The 16826-nt window shown below is 48.8% G+C and overlaps 2 protein-coding genes across 3 annotated transcripts in view; one reads left to right on the forward strand and one right to left on the reverse strand.

Annotated features, from left to right (window-relative positions):
- Nucleotides 1-274: 274 nt before the first annotated feature.
- LOC131811280 (cytochrome b-c1 complex subunit 9) lies at nt 275-2345 on the reverse strand. Of its 2 annotated transcripts, none has more exons than XM_059139639.1 (2): nt 2083-2345; nt 275-540 (listed from the first exon to the last, which is right to left on the reverse strand). In XM_059139639.1, the coding sequence occupies exon 1, from the start codon at nt 2290-2292 to the stop codon at nt 2104-2106; it is 189 nt and encodes a 62-aa protein (XP_058995622.1). In that variant the 5' UTR covers nt 2293-2345; the 3' UTR covers nt 275-540; nt 2083-2103. The 2 variants fall into 2 exon arrangements, with proteins under 2 accessions (XP_058995622.1, XP_058995621.1); XM_059139638.1 differs by having other exon boundaries at nt 2143-2337.
- Nucleotides 2346-2646: 301 nt separating this feature from the next.
- ZMAT5 (zinc finger matrin-type 5) overlaps nt 2647-16826 on the forward strand; it is a 28632-nt gene continuing 14452 nt past the window's right edge. Inside the window, exons 1-2 of the mRNA XM_059139637.1 lie at nt 2647-2754; nt 16054-16364. Coding sequence (XP_058995620.1) covers nt 16238-16364 — 127 coding nt within the window. The 5' untranslated portion in view covers nt 2647-2754; nt 16054-16237. The remainder of the gene's footprint in view (nt 2755-16053; nt 16365-16826) is intronic.

The following is a 16826-nucleotide window of genomic DNA, read 5'->3' on the forward strand; positions in this document are numbered from 1 at the left end:
CCACTCTGTCTGCCTGTGCTCGCTCTCACTCTCTCTCTCTCTTACAAATAAATAAATAAAAAATCTTTAAAAAAAAAAAAAAAAAAAAAAAAAAATTGAAAGTAATACCTCCAATTACAGCTCATGTTTTCTAAACCAGAGTTGTCTGAAAGTTAATGGAATCCAAAAGAATGAAATCTGCCCTTCAGATGTTTGCAGAGGACTCTAAAGTGGTCTCAACTGAAAAGTGAAGATTAGGTAGCATTAACAAAGCACTAGATACAGAAGCCATGTCTTGAGGACAATTTCCATTTATTTGCTGATGACTCTGACTAAACAGACTTCAAACACAGCAGAAGTTAAAGAGTCTGTCAGGTGAAGCCGCTTCTTGCCAACAGCTACAGGTGGTCAATGAAGAGTAATCTGAGCATCATCTTCAGGCTGAGGCCCTGGTTCTGGGCAAACAGCTGGTGGGTGGACCTGGTCCTTTCGGCGTGGGGAGGGATCTCTGAGGAACTACTCCTTATTCTCATACTTGTGCTTGATGTGTTTCCACAGCTTCTGCATTTTAAAGATAAGAACCACAAAGTTTGAGCTTTGTCTCTCACATTTTGCAGCTACTCCCACTGTCCTGGTCTCTAAAACTGGCTAGAGAAAAACATGTACCATGTCTGGACAGCTGGTGTGGGCAAACCGGAAGCAGCACTGGGCTCAATGCACATTCCTAACACTTGTAAACTGCTCTGATCTTCTCAATCGCCATGTAAAGAGAAGTGGAAAAGGATGATCCCTCTTTTACAGGAAATTGAGGTTATTATTCAAAAGTACTAAGTGTACTAAGGAACAGAGCCTGGAAGAGGTCTTATTTCCTCAACTCCCAGGTATTACTCAAGAGGTCCTAAATGCACAGCCCCAAATACTTTACGTTGACTCATTCTTTAATAATTTCCTTAAACCTGTGATCCTTGGGTCAGGAACTAGTTGGATTCTCATTCCCTTTTTTTTTTTTTAATGGTTTTATTTTTTTTAAGCAATCTCTACACCCAACTTGGGGCTTGAAATTAAACCAGGTGCTGGGCATTCTACCAACTGAGCCAGCCAGGTGCCCTTGATTCTTGTTCCTAAAAGCACAGATTGGTAAATTATGACAGCACACTTAACTGCCTTTCCCAAATATTGGGAATGGCCCACAGAACTGCCTGCAGGGGATGGGCAGAAAGAGGTCCTGATCACAGGCAGTACAGCATCAGTGGACAGGGCTGTAGGGTCAGACAGCTTCAAATTAAAAACACAAGTGAACGGTGTAACAGGGCTATCTGCAGGAGACCTTCCCTAACATGAGCCACAATGTAATGATGAAAAGCGTGTACAGCAGTTAGCACAGTGTTGGCACACAATGAGTCTACAAGGTGTGGTTATGTCCTACCTTCCGCTTTCACTTTCTCTTGAGGAATGTAACAAATGTTATTTTTTTAGTGCACCACCTACCAGGTACTCAGCATCTTGCCTACATCTCATGTAATTCTCACAGGAGCTGCTTACTGCGGTTACTATCGTCTCCACATCACAGATAAAAGTGAAGCTCAGAGAGGTTAAGAAACTCACTGAACTGAATGCCACAGTTATCAACTGACAGGGCCCAGTATCCCCATCCAGGGGTCTCTGATTTTATATTCCCGTCTCCTACCCATTATTACTACCACAATGCTTGCATAGGAAGCCTGGGAAAGTGAGGAGTGCTATGTGAAAAGACCAAGCACAGTATCTAAGGAGATGTCCTTTTCACGACCCTCGCCCGCTCAAATCTGCCCTTGAAATCCTCAGAGAAGACTGTGGGCCCAGGTTCCAGCCCAGATTCGCCACTGACTTCCCGAGGGTAGCCACAGTAAATCCTCTGCTCTCACTAAGCTTTAGTTTTTGCTCCTGCAAATGGACAAGTGGGTATCTGGGGGTGTGAGATATCAATACTTATAACCCGCACAAAGTGGGATCATTTAACGTTCTGGGATTCACATCCGATGGAGAGGATATATGGCACTCCACTGACAGAAGACGTGCAGCCTTCCCCCCTCCCCCCATAGTAAAAGGCAGACTGAGTCCCACCTCCACTCCCACTGTCACCCCTCAGGCAGGCCCAAGGTCAGGGATGGCCCAGTCCCTCACCCCCTGGTTGATGTGTTCGTAGATCGCGTCCGCGCCTTGATCGAAGGCGCGCTCGAAGAATAAGGCGCCCACAGCGATGGTGAGAGCGAAGGTGGAGGTCCTGCGGAACAGCAGGGAATACAACCTCGCAGTAAACGTCGGGCCCGCCATGTTTCTCCGCTGTCAAGCCCGCGCCTGCGCCACAGCCGACCATGCGCTCCCACCCCCCCACCCCCAAAAAGCAGCCCTCCTCGTGCAATACTTTATGGGATTTGTAGTTTTACTGAAGCTCATTTCTTATCTTTTTGAAGGAGAGAGGTAAGTGATGGCTTTGCGGGGAGGAAAAGTATCGTAGAACTTAGATCAGGGCAGCCCAAATAGTGTGTTAAGATTTGTTACCCAATATTTCTAAAAAATTTCTTGTTAAGTGAATATACTGAACTACAACACCCAGAAGTTCTCGCGTTTCCTTTCCCTTCCCCAACGCCCGCCCGGTCTTAGCTATGATTCCCAAAGGTTTCTGGGAAGGGCCGATTGATACTCAAGGAAGGACTACGAATCCCAGCAAGCAGTTCGCGACACGAGGGCGCAGAAGGAGGAGGAGCTCGGAGCCGTCGGGCCCTGCGGAACCAGGTACTGTCTCTGGCAGGACGTCGAGGAGCTAGTGTTAGTCGTCTCCCCTCAAGGGGGAAGACATGGGCTCTTCTTTTTAAGTCCCTTACCTGCTCTGTGGGCCGCACCAACTTAAATAACAAAAGGGCGAGCGGGACTGGGTGCCCAGGTCCCCAGCTCATCTCTGCCTGTCTCCTCTGTTGGATCCAAGTCCAGGCCTAGCGTTGGAGCCTGTGGCAAAGTTGGGCCCTGGGGCTTGAACCCCTTTACCGGGCATCGGGGGAAGGGACGGTTCTGCACATGCTTCCTGTTCCCCTCACCCCTGGGATTCGCCCACTAGAACCTTGACCTAGAAGGGGGAGATCTGGGCACCGCTCATTCCTTCTTGGGGATTAAATAAGGGTTTTGATGTACTAGTGCCACTCAGCTCATATTTTCTGAGTGCTGCTTCTGGACCATGACCTGGGGACCTGGCGAAGAACAAGCCCCGCTCTCAAGGAGCACTCAGTGTGTGGGCAGATCGGGAGGTGCGCTAACCACAAACAAATAATACTTTAAAAAGCAAAAGACAGGGGCGCCTGGGTGGCTCAGTGGGTAAAGCCGCTGCCTTCGGCTCAGGTCATGATCTCAGGGTCCTGGGATCGAGTCCCGCATCGGGCTCTCTGCTCAGCAGGGAGCCTGCTTCCTCCTCTCTCTGCCTGCCTCTCTGCTTACTTGTAATTTCTCTCTGTCAAATAAATAAATAAAATCTTTAAAAAAAAAAAAAAAAGCAAAAGACAGGTTGCTTGAAGAGAGTCTGGCGGTGCTATTTTAGCCAGGGTGCCCACTGTGACACTTTAAGCAGAGACCCCAACGAAGGGAAGTTGGTCAAACAGGGAAAAGGTTGGTGAGAAAGACTTGAGGCTGCAGCAGTCCTGGAGTGCTTGAGGGAAAGCGAGCGGTAGGGCGAACTGTGAAGAGGCGGGCTTCGGTCAGCTCAAATAGGGCCTTGTAACCCATAGTAAGGAGTCTTACTTCTTTTTAATTGCTCTAGGAAGCCACTGAAGGGTTTTAAGCTGGGATGTGACATGATCCAATTTACATTTTAATGTCATCATTCTCGCTGCTCTCTGGAGAACAGATCGAAGAGAGGAAGTTATTGTGTTGCGTCAGTTGAGACAGGATGGTAATTTAGATTAGTTTATGGATTAGAGTAGTGATCAGATTTGTGTTGTATTTTGGGAGATCGGACAGACCGAACAAGCTGACCTGTGTAGAGAGTGTGGGAAAGAAGAATGGAGGATGAAGTTTTGACCTTAACAACTTGAAATCCAGCGGGATGACGTTAAGCTCTGTTTGGTCATGTTAGATTTGAGCCACCCCTTAGACATCAAGTGGAGATGCCCAGAGGCCAGTGGGGATTTGGATCTGAAATTCAGAGAGGTCTAAGCCAGAGATAAGTCATCAGCATAGGTACTGAAAACCTGGGATTAGAGGCCTGGGATTAGAGGTCTGGGCCCGATTTGGAAAAGCAAAAGGAACGCCTGATTGGGGACTGGGAAGAAAAATGTGAAAAGCTTTAAGGTCTAAAACCGTGATGACTTAACCATAACTGAAGTTATTTTCTATTTGCAAAGCATCCTGGTAGCTCCTTGGGACACAACGTTGTGAGGCTTCTAGGATAGAATACTTTTGTCCTGCTAACAACAAATCTGGCTGATGGGAAGTTAGAGGAGGAAGGAATTGGTTTAAGTAGGATGGGTTAGGAAAGTCCATGGGGAGTTAAGGTGTGGCTTGTTTTATTTTATTTTATTTCATTTTGCAGCAACAATTTGGAAATACTGAATTTTCTTTAAGCTGCTTACTTCAGCTTAGAAATTACTCTATACATATCTAGAAAAATAAGAAAAATGACCTTCACTTTTCCTTTGATGTTTGAACTCTCTTTGAACTAACCTTAAATTCCTTTAAACAATCAGCCCCATTTATAGCCTAATTACATTCCCTTACACATTTATTTCACTTATAATTTAATATATTTGATTTTCCTTTTAAGTACTTCAGATATATAACCTAACAAGTATAATTTCCCAAGAATATTTAAATGTTACTAGAAAATCTAATAATTTAAATTTACAAACATAATGAATTTCAAGTTCAATACTTTCAACATACTTAGTTAAATTCTTTTATGTCTCTGGTTATGTCTGGAAAGCTAAAAAAAAAAAAAAGATGCCATCTCTGACATGAAATTAGGATATGGGGGGTACTATTAGTAGCTTTCACAGCATTCCAGATGATTCTAACAGTGGAGCCAATGTTTCTAGTTATTGCTGACCTTTCAGCTTGAAATGATAAATCTAATATCATTTACTGACATATGTTTTATCAGTTACCTAACTGTATATATGAAACATTTTTTTTTCTTAAAGATGTTATATATTTATTTGAGAGAGAACAGAGAGAGCACAAGCAGGGAAAGGGGCAAAGGGGGAGGGAAAGGGACAAGCAGACTCCCCACTGAGTGCAGAGCTCACAGAGCTCAAATCCCAGGACCCTGGGGCACCTGGGTGGCTCAGTGGGTTGAGCCTCTGCCTTCGGCTCGGGTTATGATCTCGGGGTCCTGGGATCGAGCCCCACATCGGGCTCTCTGCTCAGCAAGGAGTCTGCTTCCTCCTTTCTCTGCCTGCTTGTGATCTCTCTGTCAAATAAATAAATAAAATCTTAAAAAAAAAAAAAAATCCCAGGACCCTGATATCATGACCTGAATGGAAGTCACACACTTAACTGACTGAGCCACTCAGGTGCTGCCCTACCTATATATTAGAACCTCTGTTTTTTTTTTTGTTTTTTTTTTAATAAATTCTATGTCTAGTGTTGGGCTGGAACTCAACAACCCCCATGAGAGCAAGAATGTCATGCTCTATCGTCTGAGCCGGCCAGGTACCCCTAACTTCTGTATTAAGTAATCTCTACAGTCAACATGGGGCTTGAATTTACAACCCCAAGATCAAGAGTTGCATGCTCTACCAACTGAGCCAACCAGGCACCCCATATATTTCTCAATTCCTAACTTCTGTATTTTAAATTGGAATCACAGTGCTTATCTGTCATACTCAACATGTCAAATTCTTTTCAATGTTACAGATACTTTTAAATACCAAGTATATGCTGATTATTACTAAACTGAGGTCAGGAACATCAATAAGGTTGATTTATTTTACTACCTCTATTTTCAATTCTAAACTTACCTGGAGCGTGACAGGACACTTAGGTAGTAGGAAAACAGCTTTATCCATTCTAATGAATTGTGTTTAGCATTCCAGTCAAGTTGGGTTTATCATTTTCAGTGAGCTGAGGTTATTTAAAATCAGACTGGTTTCTGACCGAGACAAGAATCCAGGTGTTGTCTACCCAGAGTGACTATCCCCAGCCAAGGCTGCCTTTGGGATGCAGGGAATAGAGAGGTCTTTGAGCAGAAGCTTGGTCCCCCAGCCTTTATATTTTAAGGGGTACCTACTAGAGGGTACTAGACTCCATGAGTAAAATCTAGATTTCTGGGCCCCGCTCCAGATGAGCTGAGTCTGAATTCCTGGAGATCTGACGACCCAGGAGACTTCATTTGTATTAAGCTCCCCACTAGGAGCTATGGAAAATCTTGAGCAGGAGTGGTTCTAAGAGACTTGATCTTCTGCTGCCCAGGGTGGGTGAAATGAAGAGGTTGGCTCAGATGCTGGAGATGAGACCTGACTTGGGCAGAAGTGAGGGTGGTGACGGACCAGCCTGGTGGCAGAAGAAGGGGGAGGCAGGGGCGGTTCCGAGTCCAGGTTTCTGGCTCAGAAGCCTCCATCAGACTATTTTTACCTTTTCTGTTTGGAAGCTCTGGCCTCCTGGGACCTGTAACTATATGATGAGAAACTGTGTCTCCATCCTGCAGCTCCCTGGAGCCCAGATTCAGGTTTTGCCAACCTGCCCTGAGCCAGGTCTGCTTGGAATCATGGTGTGCCCTATCTGCCTTCAGCCAGGGACTGAAGGCGGATCTCTTTCCACACCAGCCCTGATTGGTCCATCCAGGTGAACCAAGTCATTGGAACCATCTACAGTGGCCTCCTAAGGGAGAAGGAATAGTATTTATCCTAGTTTGGCAATTTTCCCACTTTTTTAAAGGGAATTTTTTGAGCAAATTTAAAACAATATATGCTTAATGTAGAAACTTAGAAAAATAGAAAAACACAAAGGGAGAAGAAAATTCTGCATATAATCCTATTATCCAGACATAGTCGCAATAAATATTTTGTGTCTGCTTGTGTGCGTGGGTGTGGGTATGTGGGTGTGCTGGGGCAGGACGTTCTTTCTCCTTAAAAAAGTGGTATCGTGTTGTACAAACTGCTGTGATAAGGAGCCATTTTTTATTTAGCTAAAAGGGAATAGTCTCCTTTGACTTGAATTTTTTTCCTTTGACTTGATTGTTTTTCTTTTTTTTCCCCAAAGATTTCATTATTTGAGAGAGGGAGGGTTGGAGGAGCAAAGGGAGAGAAAACATCTCAAGCAGACTCCCCACTGAGTGCGGAGCCCTACACAGGGTCCATCCTATGACCCTGAGAGCATGACCTGAGCTAAAGTCAAGAGTTGGACACTCAGCCAACTGAACCCCCCAGACACTCCTCCTTTGACTTGATTTTTAATGTCTGTCTGGTAGTGCATTGAACAGATGTGGCTTGTGCCCTGCTCTTGATCCTTGCCAATGTGGACTCCCTCCTTGTCCAGTCTTTTTTAGGTAAGATGTGAGTCATGTCATTGAACCCTCCCACTCCTACCTTGTTTGGGAAACCAAGCTGCCTATCTGCATATAGTGAGCATTGTCTGTCAGCTGTTCTTACGGTCCAACATTTAGATTTCAGTTTTCAGACAAGCTATGTTGCAGTGACCATCTTGGTATCTAGATCTTTTTTTTTTTTTAAGATTTTTTATTTATTTATTCAACACACAGAGAGAGAAATCACAAGTAGGCAGAGAGGCAGGCAGAGAGAGGGGGGAAGCAGGCTCCCCGCTGAGCAGAGAGCCTGATGTGGGGCTTAACCCCAGGACCCTGAGATCATGACTTGAGTCGAGGGCAGAGGCTTAACCCACTGAGCCACCCAGGCGCCTGGTATCTAGATCTTTGAGATCATCTCTGATCATTTCCTTGGAGGAACTCCTATTGGACGTAGGTACCCTTCCTTGGTGCTGTCTAGCACACAGCTTATCACCTAGTATTACTGGGGGCACATCGGCCAGCCATCCCAACATATATTCAGTGCACTTTCTTGTGAGAGCAGGGCCTTTGTGTCGTGAGGTGTGAACCCCATTCGGGCAGAGAGGGAGGATCAGCAAATGTTTGGCTAATAAATATATGGCTGAAGGGAACCATAGAAAGTTCTGGAAGGTTGTGCCTGTGTTCAGGGATTGGCTCATTTGACTCAACTCAGGAGTGTTTTGGAATATGGGGCACTTTGTACCCATAGCCATCACATATTTTAAAGTGATTCAGTTTTTTCATTTGTTTATTTCACTGTATCAGTTAGCTATTGCTGCATAACAGATTATCTCCCCAAACTTAGCAACTTAACACAACAAATATCTTGTATATCTGAGGGTCAAGAATTTGGAAGTGGGGGTGTGGCTGGCTGACTTAGTGGAGCATATGACTCAGGATCTTAGGGCCGTGGATTTAAGCCCATGTTGGGTATATAGCTTACTTAAAAAAAATTTTTTTTAAAGATTTTATTTATTTATTTGAGAGAGTAAGCGAGAGAGAAAGAGAGACAGAGAAAGCATGAGTGGTGGGAGGGAGAGAGAGAAGCAGGCTCCGCGTGGAGCAGGGAGCCCGATGCTGGGCTCGATCACAAGACCCTGGGATCATGATCTGAGCTGAAGGCAGACACTGAACGGACTGAGCTACCCAGGCACCCTAAGAATCATATTTAAAAAAAAAAAAAAGAATTTGGGAGTAGCTTAGCTGGGTAGTTATGGCTCAGACCTCCCAGGAAGTAACAGTCAAGTTCTCTGCTGGGGCTGCCCTCATCTGAAGGTTTGACAGGGCTGGAGGGTCCACTTCTAAGCTTGCTCACACGCTGTCAGCAGGGGGTCTTAGTTCCTTGCCACATGGGCCTCCCCACAGGGCTGTTCACCATGTGGCACCTGGCTTCCCCCAAATTAAGTGATCAGAGAAAGAGACCCCAGGATGGAAGGCATATTGTCTTATCACCCGATTGTGGAAGTGACATACGATCATGTCTACTCTGTTCCCTTAGTCCCGCAGATCAGTCCTCCTATAGTGTGGGAGCAGACAACACAAAGCATAAACCCCAGAAGGTAGGGGGTGCAGAGGCTGGCCGCCATATCCACAGATGAGTACTGAGCGCTGTCAGCGTGCCAGGCACTCTGCTAAGCACCTCATATCCATGATTTCATCCTCACAGTGATCTTATGGAATAGTTTTAGTCCATCATTCCATAAGAATTATTATGCCTGTCTCCCCCAGCTCAGAGGGTGAGTAGTTTGCGGAGAGTTTCACAACCCAGAAATGGCAGAGACGAGATTCAGACCTGAGTTGAATGATTATAGAGTAAGAACTGGCTTGGGTAGTCTGTGTGACTTTGGGTAAGCTCTCACCCTCTCTGTTCTTCAGTCCCTCATCTACCTCAGATCAGCATTTCTCTGAGCATGGTCTGTGGACTATGCATCATTTTCCTTAGATCCTGGCCCTGCCTCAGACCTGCTGAATCAGGAATTGCTGTGGGTGGGGAGCCCCCCACTGCCTTAGAGGGCCAGGAGTATGATGCCACATGTGCCTAACACCCAGGGGTGACATAAATGAGATCAGGGTGAGAGAGGTGTGTGGTCATTGCTAAGCACTGAGGTGTCTGAGGGAGACCCCTGACATAATGGGGCCCCTATCAGGGAAGACGTCTGGATCTTCCTGGCACTTGTGTTGGAGTTGGGCTCTGAGTGGATAGCCTGCAGGCCACCCCCCACCTCCCTGAGGGAGTTCTGATGCCATCAGCTCCAGACGGCAGGCATATGTGCCCCTGGGACATTGTTGAGCTCCTAGCGGGCGTGCAATAACGCCGTCCTCTGGCTGCCGTTTACTGTTTACCTGGGGTCTGGCAGTGCCATAATTAGAAGAAATGACAGGTGAGCTTGAGGGCAGCATGTGGCGAGCACAAGGCCTGGGTAATTATTATGATGCGTCTCCCAGCCCTTGGCCACGGCCAAGCTGTTGGCTTATTTTAGCCCTGTGCCAAAGACAGCTCTACCTGAGACACACACGATGAAAGGAACCAAGAATATCAATGAAGCACAAACGTCTGCCCCATGGGCGCATCACAGCGGAGCAGTGCGATGGGAAGAGAAAGGCTTCAGGACTCATCCGGACCCCAGGGGCAGTGCTGGCTCTCCACGCCTTTTGGCTTCATGGTGAGGTCTCTCCCAGAGGGTGCTGGGGGGTCCTCTGTGCCACTGGCCCACCAACAGCACTCAGGCTGATGAGAAATGACTATTACGGGAATCTGTCTCGGTTTTGGCTTTGAGCAGATGAGGAGTATCTCTGAACCCGCGTCCCCATCTGTGAAATGGACACCTTGACATCTGCTCAAAGGGTCCCTGTGATGATCAAATAAGGGAACGAAAGCCAGGTGCCTAGCACGCAGGAATCTGATGCTGTCTTCCCTCCCCCCATCCCACCCCCATTCTCTTTTCTTTCCTCCACCCCAAAGTGTCTCCTTGAGGCAAGACTCAGAAGACTGAGGTCAGGTGCCACAGGATGGCCGGGTGTGGGTCAAGTCAGTAGAGCAGGGCTCTGCTGGAGACAGGAGTCCTGCAGGGAGGGCGGTGGTGGCCTCTGCCCATCCTCGTCCTGGTCCCTAGATCCGCAGTGGAGGAGAAGAGAGTCTGGGAGCTATAGGTAAGCAGAGGGCAAGAGGCCTCAGGTTCTGTGGGTAGCTCCTTCCACAGGCAGTTGCATGTGCAATGCTGTGTTCCTGGTGGTGGGGTGCAGCAGGACAGATAGATCTCTCTGCCTTCACGGGACTCACATACTAGTGGGGAGGCAGACACACATGACAGTAAAGCAGCAGGTGAGGTGAGACGAGCTAGGGGAACCAGCAGGTCATAAGGAGGAGAGAAGTGCCTGCGGCTGCCACTTTTAAGTCCAGTGGTCTGGGCAGGCTCACCGGGAGAGCGAGGGAGTGAGCCACCTGGATGGTTGTATTACCAGCAGTTAGACCCTCCATTCTCTGAGTACTAACTATATGGTAGGCGTCCTAATATACCAATGCCTTTGTCAATCCACAATAGTAGTGGGGGTCCCTAGATTAGAGCTAAGGACACGCACAGGGGGATGAAATAACTTTCTAGAGTACACCTAGCTGATGAGTGGCAGACCTGGGATTTAAACCCACACCTGTGTGACCCCGGAGGTTGTCGCACTGACCTCAACCTGCTGCCCTTTGGCCATAGGGAGCCACCTTGTCACCTGGTGAAGCTCCAGGGAGCCAGCAGCTGCTGTTGCAAACATGGACCCGATCCCTGAGAATGGGCAGGTGGCGCTGTCTCCGTTTCCAGCAAGGCAGGATGGTGCCTTGTTCACAGCCGCTGAGCGCACCAGTCCCAGAGGATGAGGGTGAATCACGGCCGAGAGGGCCAGCTTAGTCAGCACCCCATGCTGGTGTCTGGGCGCCTTCGGAGATGTCCAGCTATCTCCACCACCCCCTTCCCTGACCTCCCACTCAGGGCTTCCAAGTGCAATGGTGCAGGCTGTGCCTTGTGCAAGGACACCTGGCTGAGGGGTGAGTCGGAGTGAGATACTCTCTGCTTGCCAGATTGCCAAGTACGCAGTGGCAGGGCACCGTATCTGTCTGGAGGATTCTGCACCAGCATCCTTTCCTAGAGAGGGAGGCGGTTGGGTCAAGACCGCTAGAAGCTCACACCTGGCTGCTGTCGGAGCAAGGTCACCTTGCTGAAGTCCAGCTCCTGCCCAGGTCCTTGGCCTCCCTGGGGACTGGCCCACTGGGAGGTGGGACGCACAGATTGCCCTGGAGCTCATTTGCTCCCCTTGACACCATACCTGGGCCATATGGGCTCTGCAGAGCTGCTGTTCAGGGCAGGTGTCAGAGCCCATCATGAAGGCTGAAGTCCGGTCCCACCTCTGCCTTGTGCTGTGTGCTTTGGGCAACCGACATACCCACTCCTGGTCTCACCTTTCCTCATCTGTCATACAGACCAGCTGCCCCCAGTTGTCACTTGGACACTGACATCCTGTTCCTTGTTCCGAGCCTCAGTTTTCTGAAATACAGGCCTTTGGGAGACCAATAATAATGATGGGGGATGCTGGCTGTTGTTTCTTGAGGGGCCCCTGGGGGCCAGGCTCTGCTAAGTCAAGTATGTGTGCACAGATGAGCTGATTCTCAGAACAATCCCTGAGTTGGGCCCTGTCACTATCCCAGTTTTCATAGGAGGAAGCTGAGCACAGAATTAGAAAGCAGTGGCACCTGGATTTAAACGTGGCTGTCTAGAGAGGCCCTTAGAGATCACCTGGTCTAGCTGCTCGCCTCCCCCTTCACACATGGGGAGACTGAGACCCCGAGTGGGCAAGCGATGGAGCCACAACCTCACCTAGCAGAGCTGGGATTAGAGCCAGGGGTGCTTTGACCCACTGTGGACAGCTAAGTGCCGCCCCGGTGCCAGGTGCAGGGTAGGCAGAGGAAGGAAGGTGTGGGTGGGCACCTCTCCGCTGAGGTTCATACATGTGAGAGAGAGGAGGAAACATGTTTCTCTCTCTCTCACACACACACACCCACAGTGTCCACTGCCAAGAGGCTCATTATATGACTTCAGGGAAGCTTTCCCAGCAAGTCCAAGTGAGGAGGAAACTTCACACACACACACACACACACACTCTCTCTCTCTCTCTCTCCCCTCCCCCACTGCCGAGGGGCTCATCATTGCCAGTCTAAGTGCAGGCACTGCGAGACCTGATTTGACTTTCTTTCCTGAAAGCGTGACTCGGAGCCCCGTGAGGCACCACTCTGAGCCCGTCTTCTCCTTCGCAAGTGGGCTTATAATACATACCTCTTGGGTTTGGAGGGGGGCCCATGGTCCCCAGGGTATAGTGACTGATTAAAAAGGAGAGCAGTCAGGGGTGGCTGGGTGGCTCAGTGGGTTAAGCCTCTGCCTTCGTCTCAGGTCATGGTCTCAGGGTCCTGGGATTGAGCTCCGTGTCAGGCTCTCTGCTTGCAGAGAGCCTGTTTTCCCCCCTCTCTACCTGCCTCTCTTCGCTTGCCTCTCTGCCTGCCTGTGATCTCTCTCTCTCTCTCTCTCTCTCTCGGTCAAATAAATAAAAACTTAAAAAAAAAAAGAGCAGTTAGCAGCGTGATTTGTTGGAAGGAGACTTTCCTAAGCCATGAGGAGTGTGGGCTCTAGAGCCACCCTGCCCAGATTCTGAACCCAGTTTGGCTGCTTTCCAGCTCTGTGACCTTGGCTAAGGCACTTCGCTTCTTGGAGCCTCAGTGCCCTCATCTGAAGAAGTGGAGTAGGTCCTGCCTCACAGGTTGTCCTTAGGATTAAATGAGATGATGCATTGTAAAGCTCTTAGCCTCATACCACACTAGTAGGTGCTCAGTAAATCAAATAGAAAGTGACATGTCTTTAGCACTTGCTACATGCTGGACATTATTAGTGTCATTTGTGTTTCCATTACTCTCATTAACATTTCAGTTGGGTTACCAAACTTCTGTTTACTGCTCTGCAGGCAATCAGCTAACCCGTCAGACCCCCTGTCTCACATTGCTGCAGAGCCCCTGTCTCACATTACTACAGCGAAAGGAGAGGGCGGGAGAGGTCCAAGGTCACCTGGCCAGCCTTGTGCCCTGTGTGGTTTTGTTCAGCTAAGACCGCCGCAGAGCCAGCACTTCTATCTCTGCCTCCCAGAGGGACACCCACCCCTCCCCATGACTCTCCAGAGCCAGCAGCTCTCCAGAGCTTGAGGCTTCGTGAATGGCTTGGTTAAGCACTCGGCCGTTAAACGTTCATCTCTTACAATTTCAATCCAATTCCTATAAGTTTATTGGCAAGACGGGGTGTATTAGAGCTGCCAAATTTAATATATCAAGTCCATGTGTCTGGGATGTGGTTTCTCAGCAGTAATAGAAGAAGAGAGGTTTTATACGTTTTTATTTTGAATGACTGTTCCCGCTCCCATTACAGCCCTTGACTTAATGGCTGCTATCCCTGTCTGCCGCAGGAAAGGCCTCCATCGACCCACCTGACTGCCTGGACTGTCCAGGGGGCTTGTTTGTCTCTGTCTCTCTCCCCCTTCTCTTCTTCCCAAGATGCATTCCCCCATCCATCTGCCCTGTGGTCAGGTCCCAGCCGTATCTTTAATTTGCTAAGTCCTGTGAGTTGTGCTTTTGCTGTTAGCCTGGCTTGCTTAGGGAAGTCATTTTCCTTCCTCTTCTGGGCCCCTGCTCTGGCAAACGAGGGATCAGACTGTAGGACCTGAAGAGTGAGAGGGTAGTCTGGGCTCAGCCTTTGCATATCCCACTTGGTAGCCCAGAGTAGACCCATTCATCCTCGTGTCTCGTGTCAGTAAATCTGGGGACCCAGGGGTGGCCCTGACACTCAGAATTACCCCTTGCCTATGGCCAGGGATCTCCTGGGTCAGGTGTGGCAGCTGTGGTCACCATGGCTGAGGGGTCTTAAGACCCTGAGACATTCTCATTTCCCTCTCTGGGACCTGCCATCTAAGAGTTTCTCGCTAATCTCCTGGTGAAACTGTTTGCATTTCTGCCTGAGCCTTCTGGCTTCTGTAAGCTGGCTCAGGAAGAGAGGACACCCAGCAGTGGGATTTTTAGGGCATCTGGGTTTTGCGTTTTCATCAGCTGTGTGATCTTGAGCAAATCACTTCCTTTCTGTGAGCCTCAGTTGTCCCGTAGAGAAAGTGGGAATTAATCCGTTTACTCAACAAATAATGGTTGCCTGCTCTGTACTGTACACCACTTTGGGTAGTGGGGCTCCAGCAGTAAACAAAACAAAAATATCCCCGCCTGCGTGGATTTATAGTCCTGTTGGGAGAAAAAGATAATAAGCATAACAAGTAACTTATTACTTCAAAGGTGATAAAAATGAAGAAGAGAATGGGGAAAGCTAAGTAAATTCTGCAATTTTAAATAAAGCCCTCGTAGGAGATTACTGAGAAGATAGTATTTGAGTGAAGATTGAAGGAATCCAGTGAGCAGGGTCACAAGGGAGAGTATCCCGGAAGAGGGACCAGCAGGACCAGATGTATGAGGTGGCCGGGTGCCTGGCGGGTGCGTGCCTGGCAGGTGCGAAAAGCAGAGATGAGGCTGATGTGGCCAGACTGGAGAGAAGGGGAGAGAGGAGGTCAGAGGTGTGCTGGGGGGCTGGGGGGAAGGTGGGGAAGTGGCCAGAGGGTATAAGGCGGTGGCTCTCCAGCCTGGTTGCATAGAATTCCCTGGAGAACTTTACAGAAATGCTGAGGCCTAGGTCTCACCCTTGAAGTTCCGTCATCACTGGCCCTGGGGTGGAGGCTGGGCATCAGAATTGTTGCCTGGAATGAGGCCTCGCAGGCGTACTCATTGGCCCGTGTAGTTCCTTCTGGGCTGCTCTGGGGTTTAAATGAGGCGTATATAACCAGAGCCTTCCATACACTGGCCTTCAGGGCATGCTCAGTTGGGGGGCTGTGCTGCATTCTGTTGTTTTGTAATGTAGGTGAGGTCCAGAGCTCACAGCCAAGAATTCTTTGGTGCAAAAGAGGTGATCTTATTAAAGCATGGGGACAGGACCAGGGGGTAGCAAAGCTGCTGCACTGGGGTTGTGAGGAGTGGCTGGTGATATACTTGGGAGTTGGGGGATGTAAGGAAAAAGAGAGGGGTCCCAAAGGACTTTCATATGCTAAAGAAGACCCTAGGGATACTGGAGGTCTGGCTATTGTTTTTCCTTCTAGTAAGGTGTTAATGTTAAGATAGTTGGGAGTTTCCAGAAGGAATGTTACTCTCTATGGATCCCAAGTATTTGTGAATGGGCTGCAGGTTATAAAGAAATTTAATTTTATTTACATTCCCTTCTGCCTTTGTTTCCCACATCACTATGGAGGGGAGGGTGATGTTCAGGCTCCAGGAAATTGAGTCTTTGGGTCTCTGAAATTTAGGCCACTGGTAAGAATGCTTTTTTCTTGTGAATCGCTAAGATATTTGTAACACTGAGGGAGACTCCAGTCCCACATCCCGCAGGATAGTGATCCCTGTCAGTTAACCATTTGTTTCTTCCTTCCCTTCGTTTTAGGGCAGCCGGGAGTGCCCCGAGTCACGTCACACAGATCCCCCCGACGGGTGCCAGGTGTCAGCCTCTGCTTTGTCCTCAGCCTGCCTCCTCCGTCACCACTGCGGGCTTTGGTGCCTGGAGCTTCCTCCCCACTCTTGACCGAGTGCTTCGGCTTCTCCGGCAGCAGCCCCCGGCATAGCCTGCCATGGGGAAGCATTACTTCTGTGACTACTGCAACCGCTCCTTCCAGGACAACCTCCACAACCGCAAGAAGCACCTGAATGGGCTGCAGCACCTCAAGGCCAAGAAGGTCTGGTATGACATGTTTCGAGGTGAGAGCTGGCTGGCGGGGCAGCTGCGCCGATGGAGGCCAGCTCTCTGATCTTTCTTATGGGCAGACAAGGAAGTACCAGGGCCAGTGATTGGCTTGGTCAGGGCTCTTGGATGAGCCAAAGAAAGGAAAGCTGGGGCCACCAATGGGCCATGCAAGGGGCACGGTGGAATGTGAGCTCCGTCCCCCAGTAATCTTGACCGAGATGGAGGCTCCCTTCTGCCAGCCTCTGGGGATACAGTGGCCAAGAAGAAAGTTTTTCCAGGGAGATAATGTGATACAGTGGCCAAGAAGAAAGTTTTTCCAGGGAGATAATGTTTGAGCCAATGGTGGGAAAGACAGGGAAAAGCCAGCCTCAGCGCTTTGGGCAGAGAGTATGCGGAAGCAGGCGGCCACGAACAAAGCATTAGGTGCTGTCCGAGCAGAGGAGAGAAGGTATGGCTGGACCCAGTAGGAGAGGAGG

The sequence above is a fragment of the Mustela lutreola genome, chromosome 11 (genome assembly GCF_030435805.1).
Source record: "Mustela lutreola isolate mMusLut2 chromosome 11, mMusLut2.pri, whole genome shotgun sequence".
Classification (NCBI taxonomy): Eukaryota; Metazoa; Chordata; class Mammalia; order Carnivora; family Mustelidae; genus Mustela; species Mustela lutreola.

What these genes read in the sequence shown, in the direction of transcription:
- LOC131811280 (XM_059139638.1), bottom strand. Translation starts at nt 2,292, where the DNA reads ATGGCGGGCCCGACGTTTACTGCGAGGTTGTATTCCCTGCTGTTCCGC. An exon ending in ACGAACACATCAACCAGGGG is followed by an intron (nt 541 to 2,142) that starts GTGAGGGACTGG and finishes TTTAAAATGCAG; the next exon opens with AAGCTGTGGAAACACATCAA.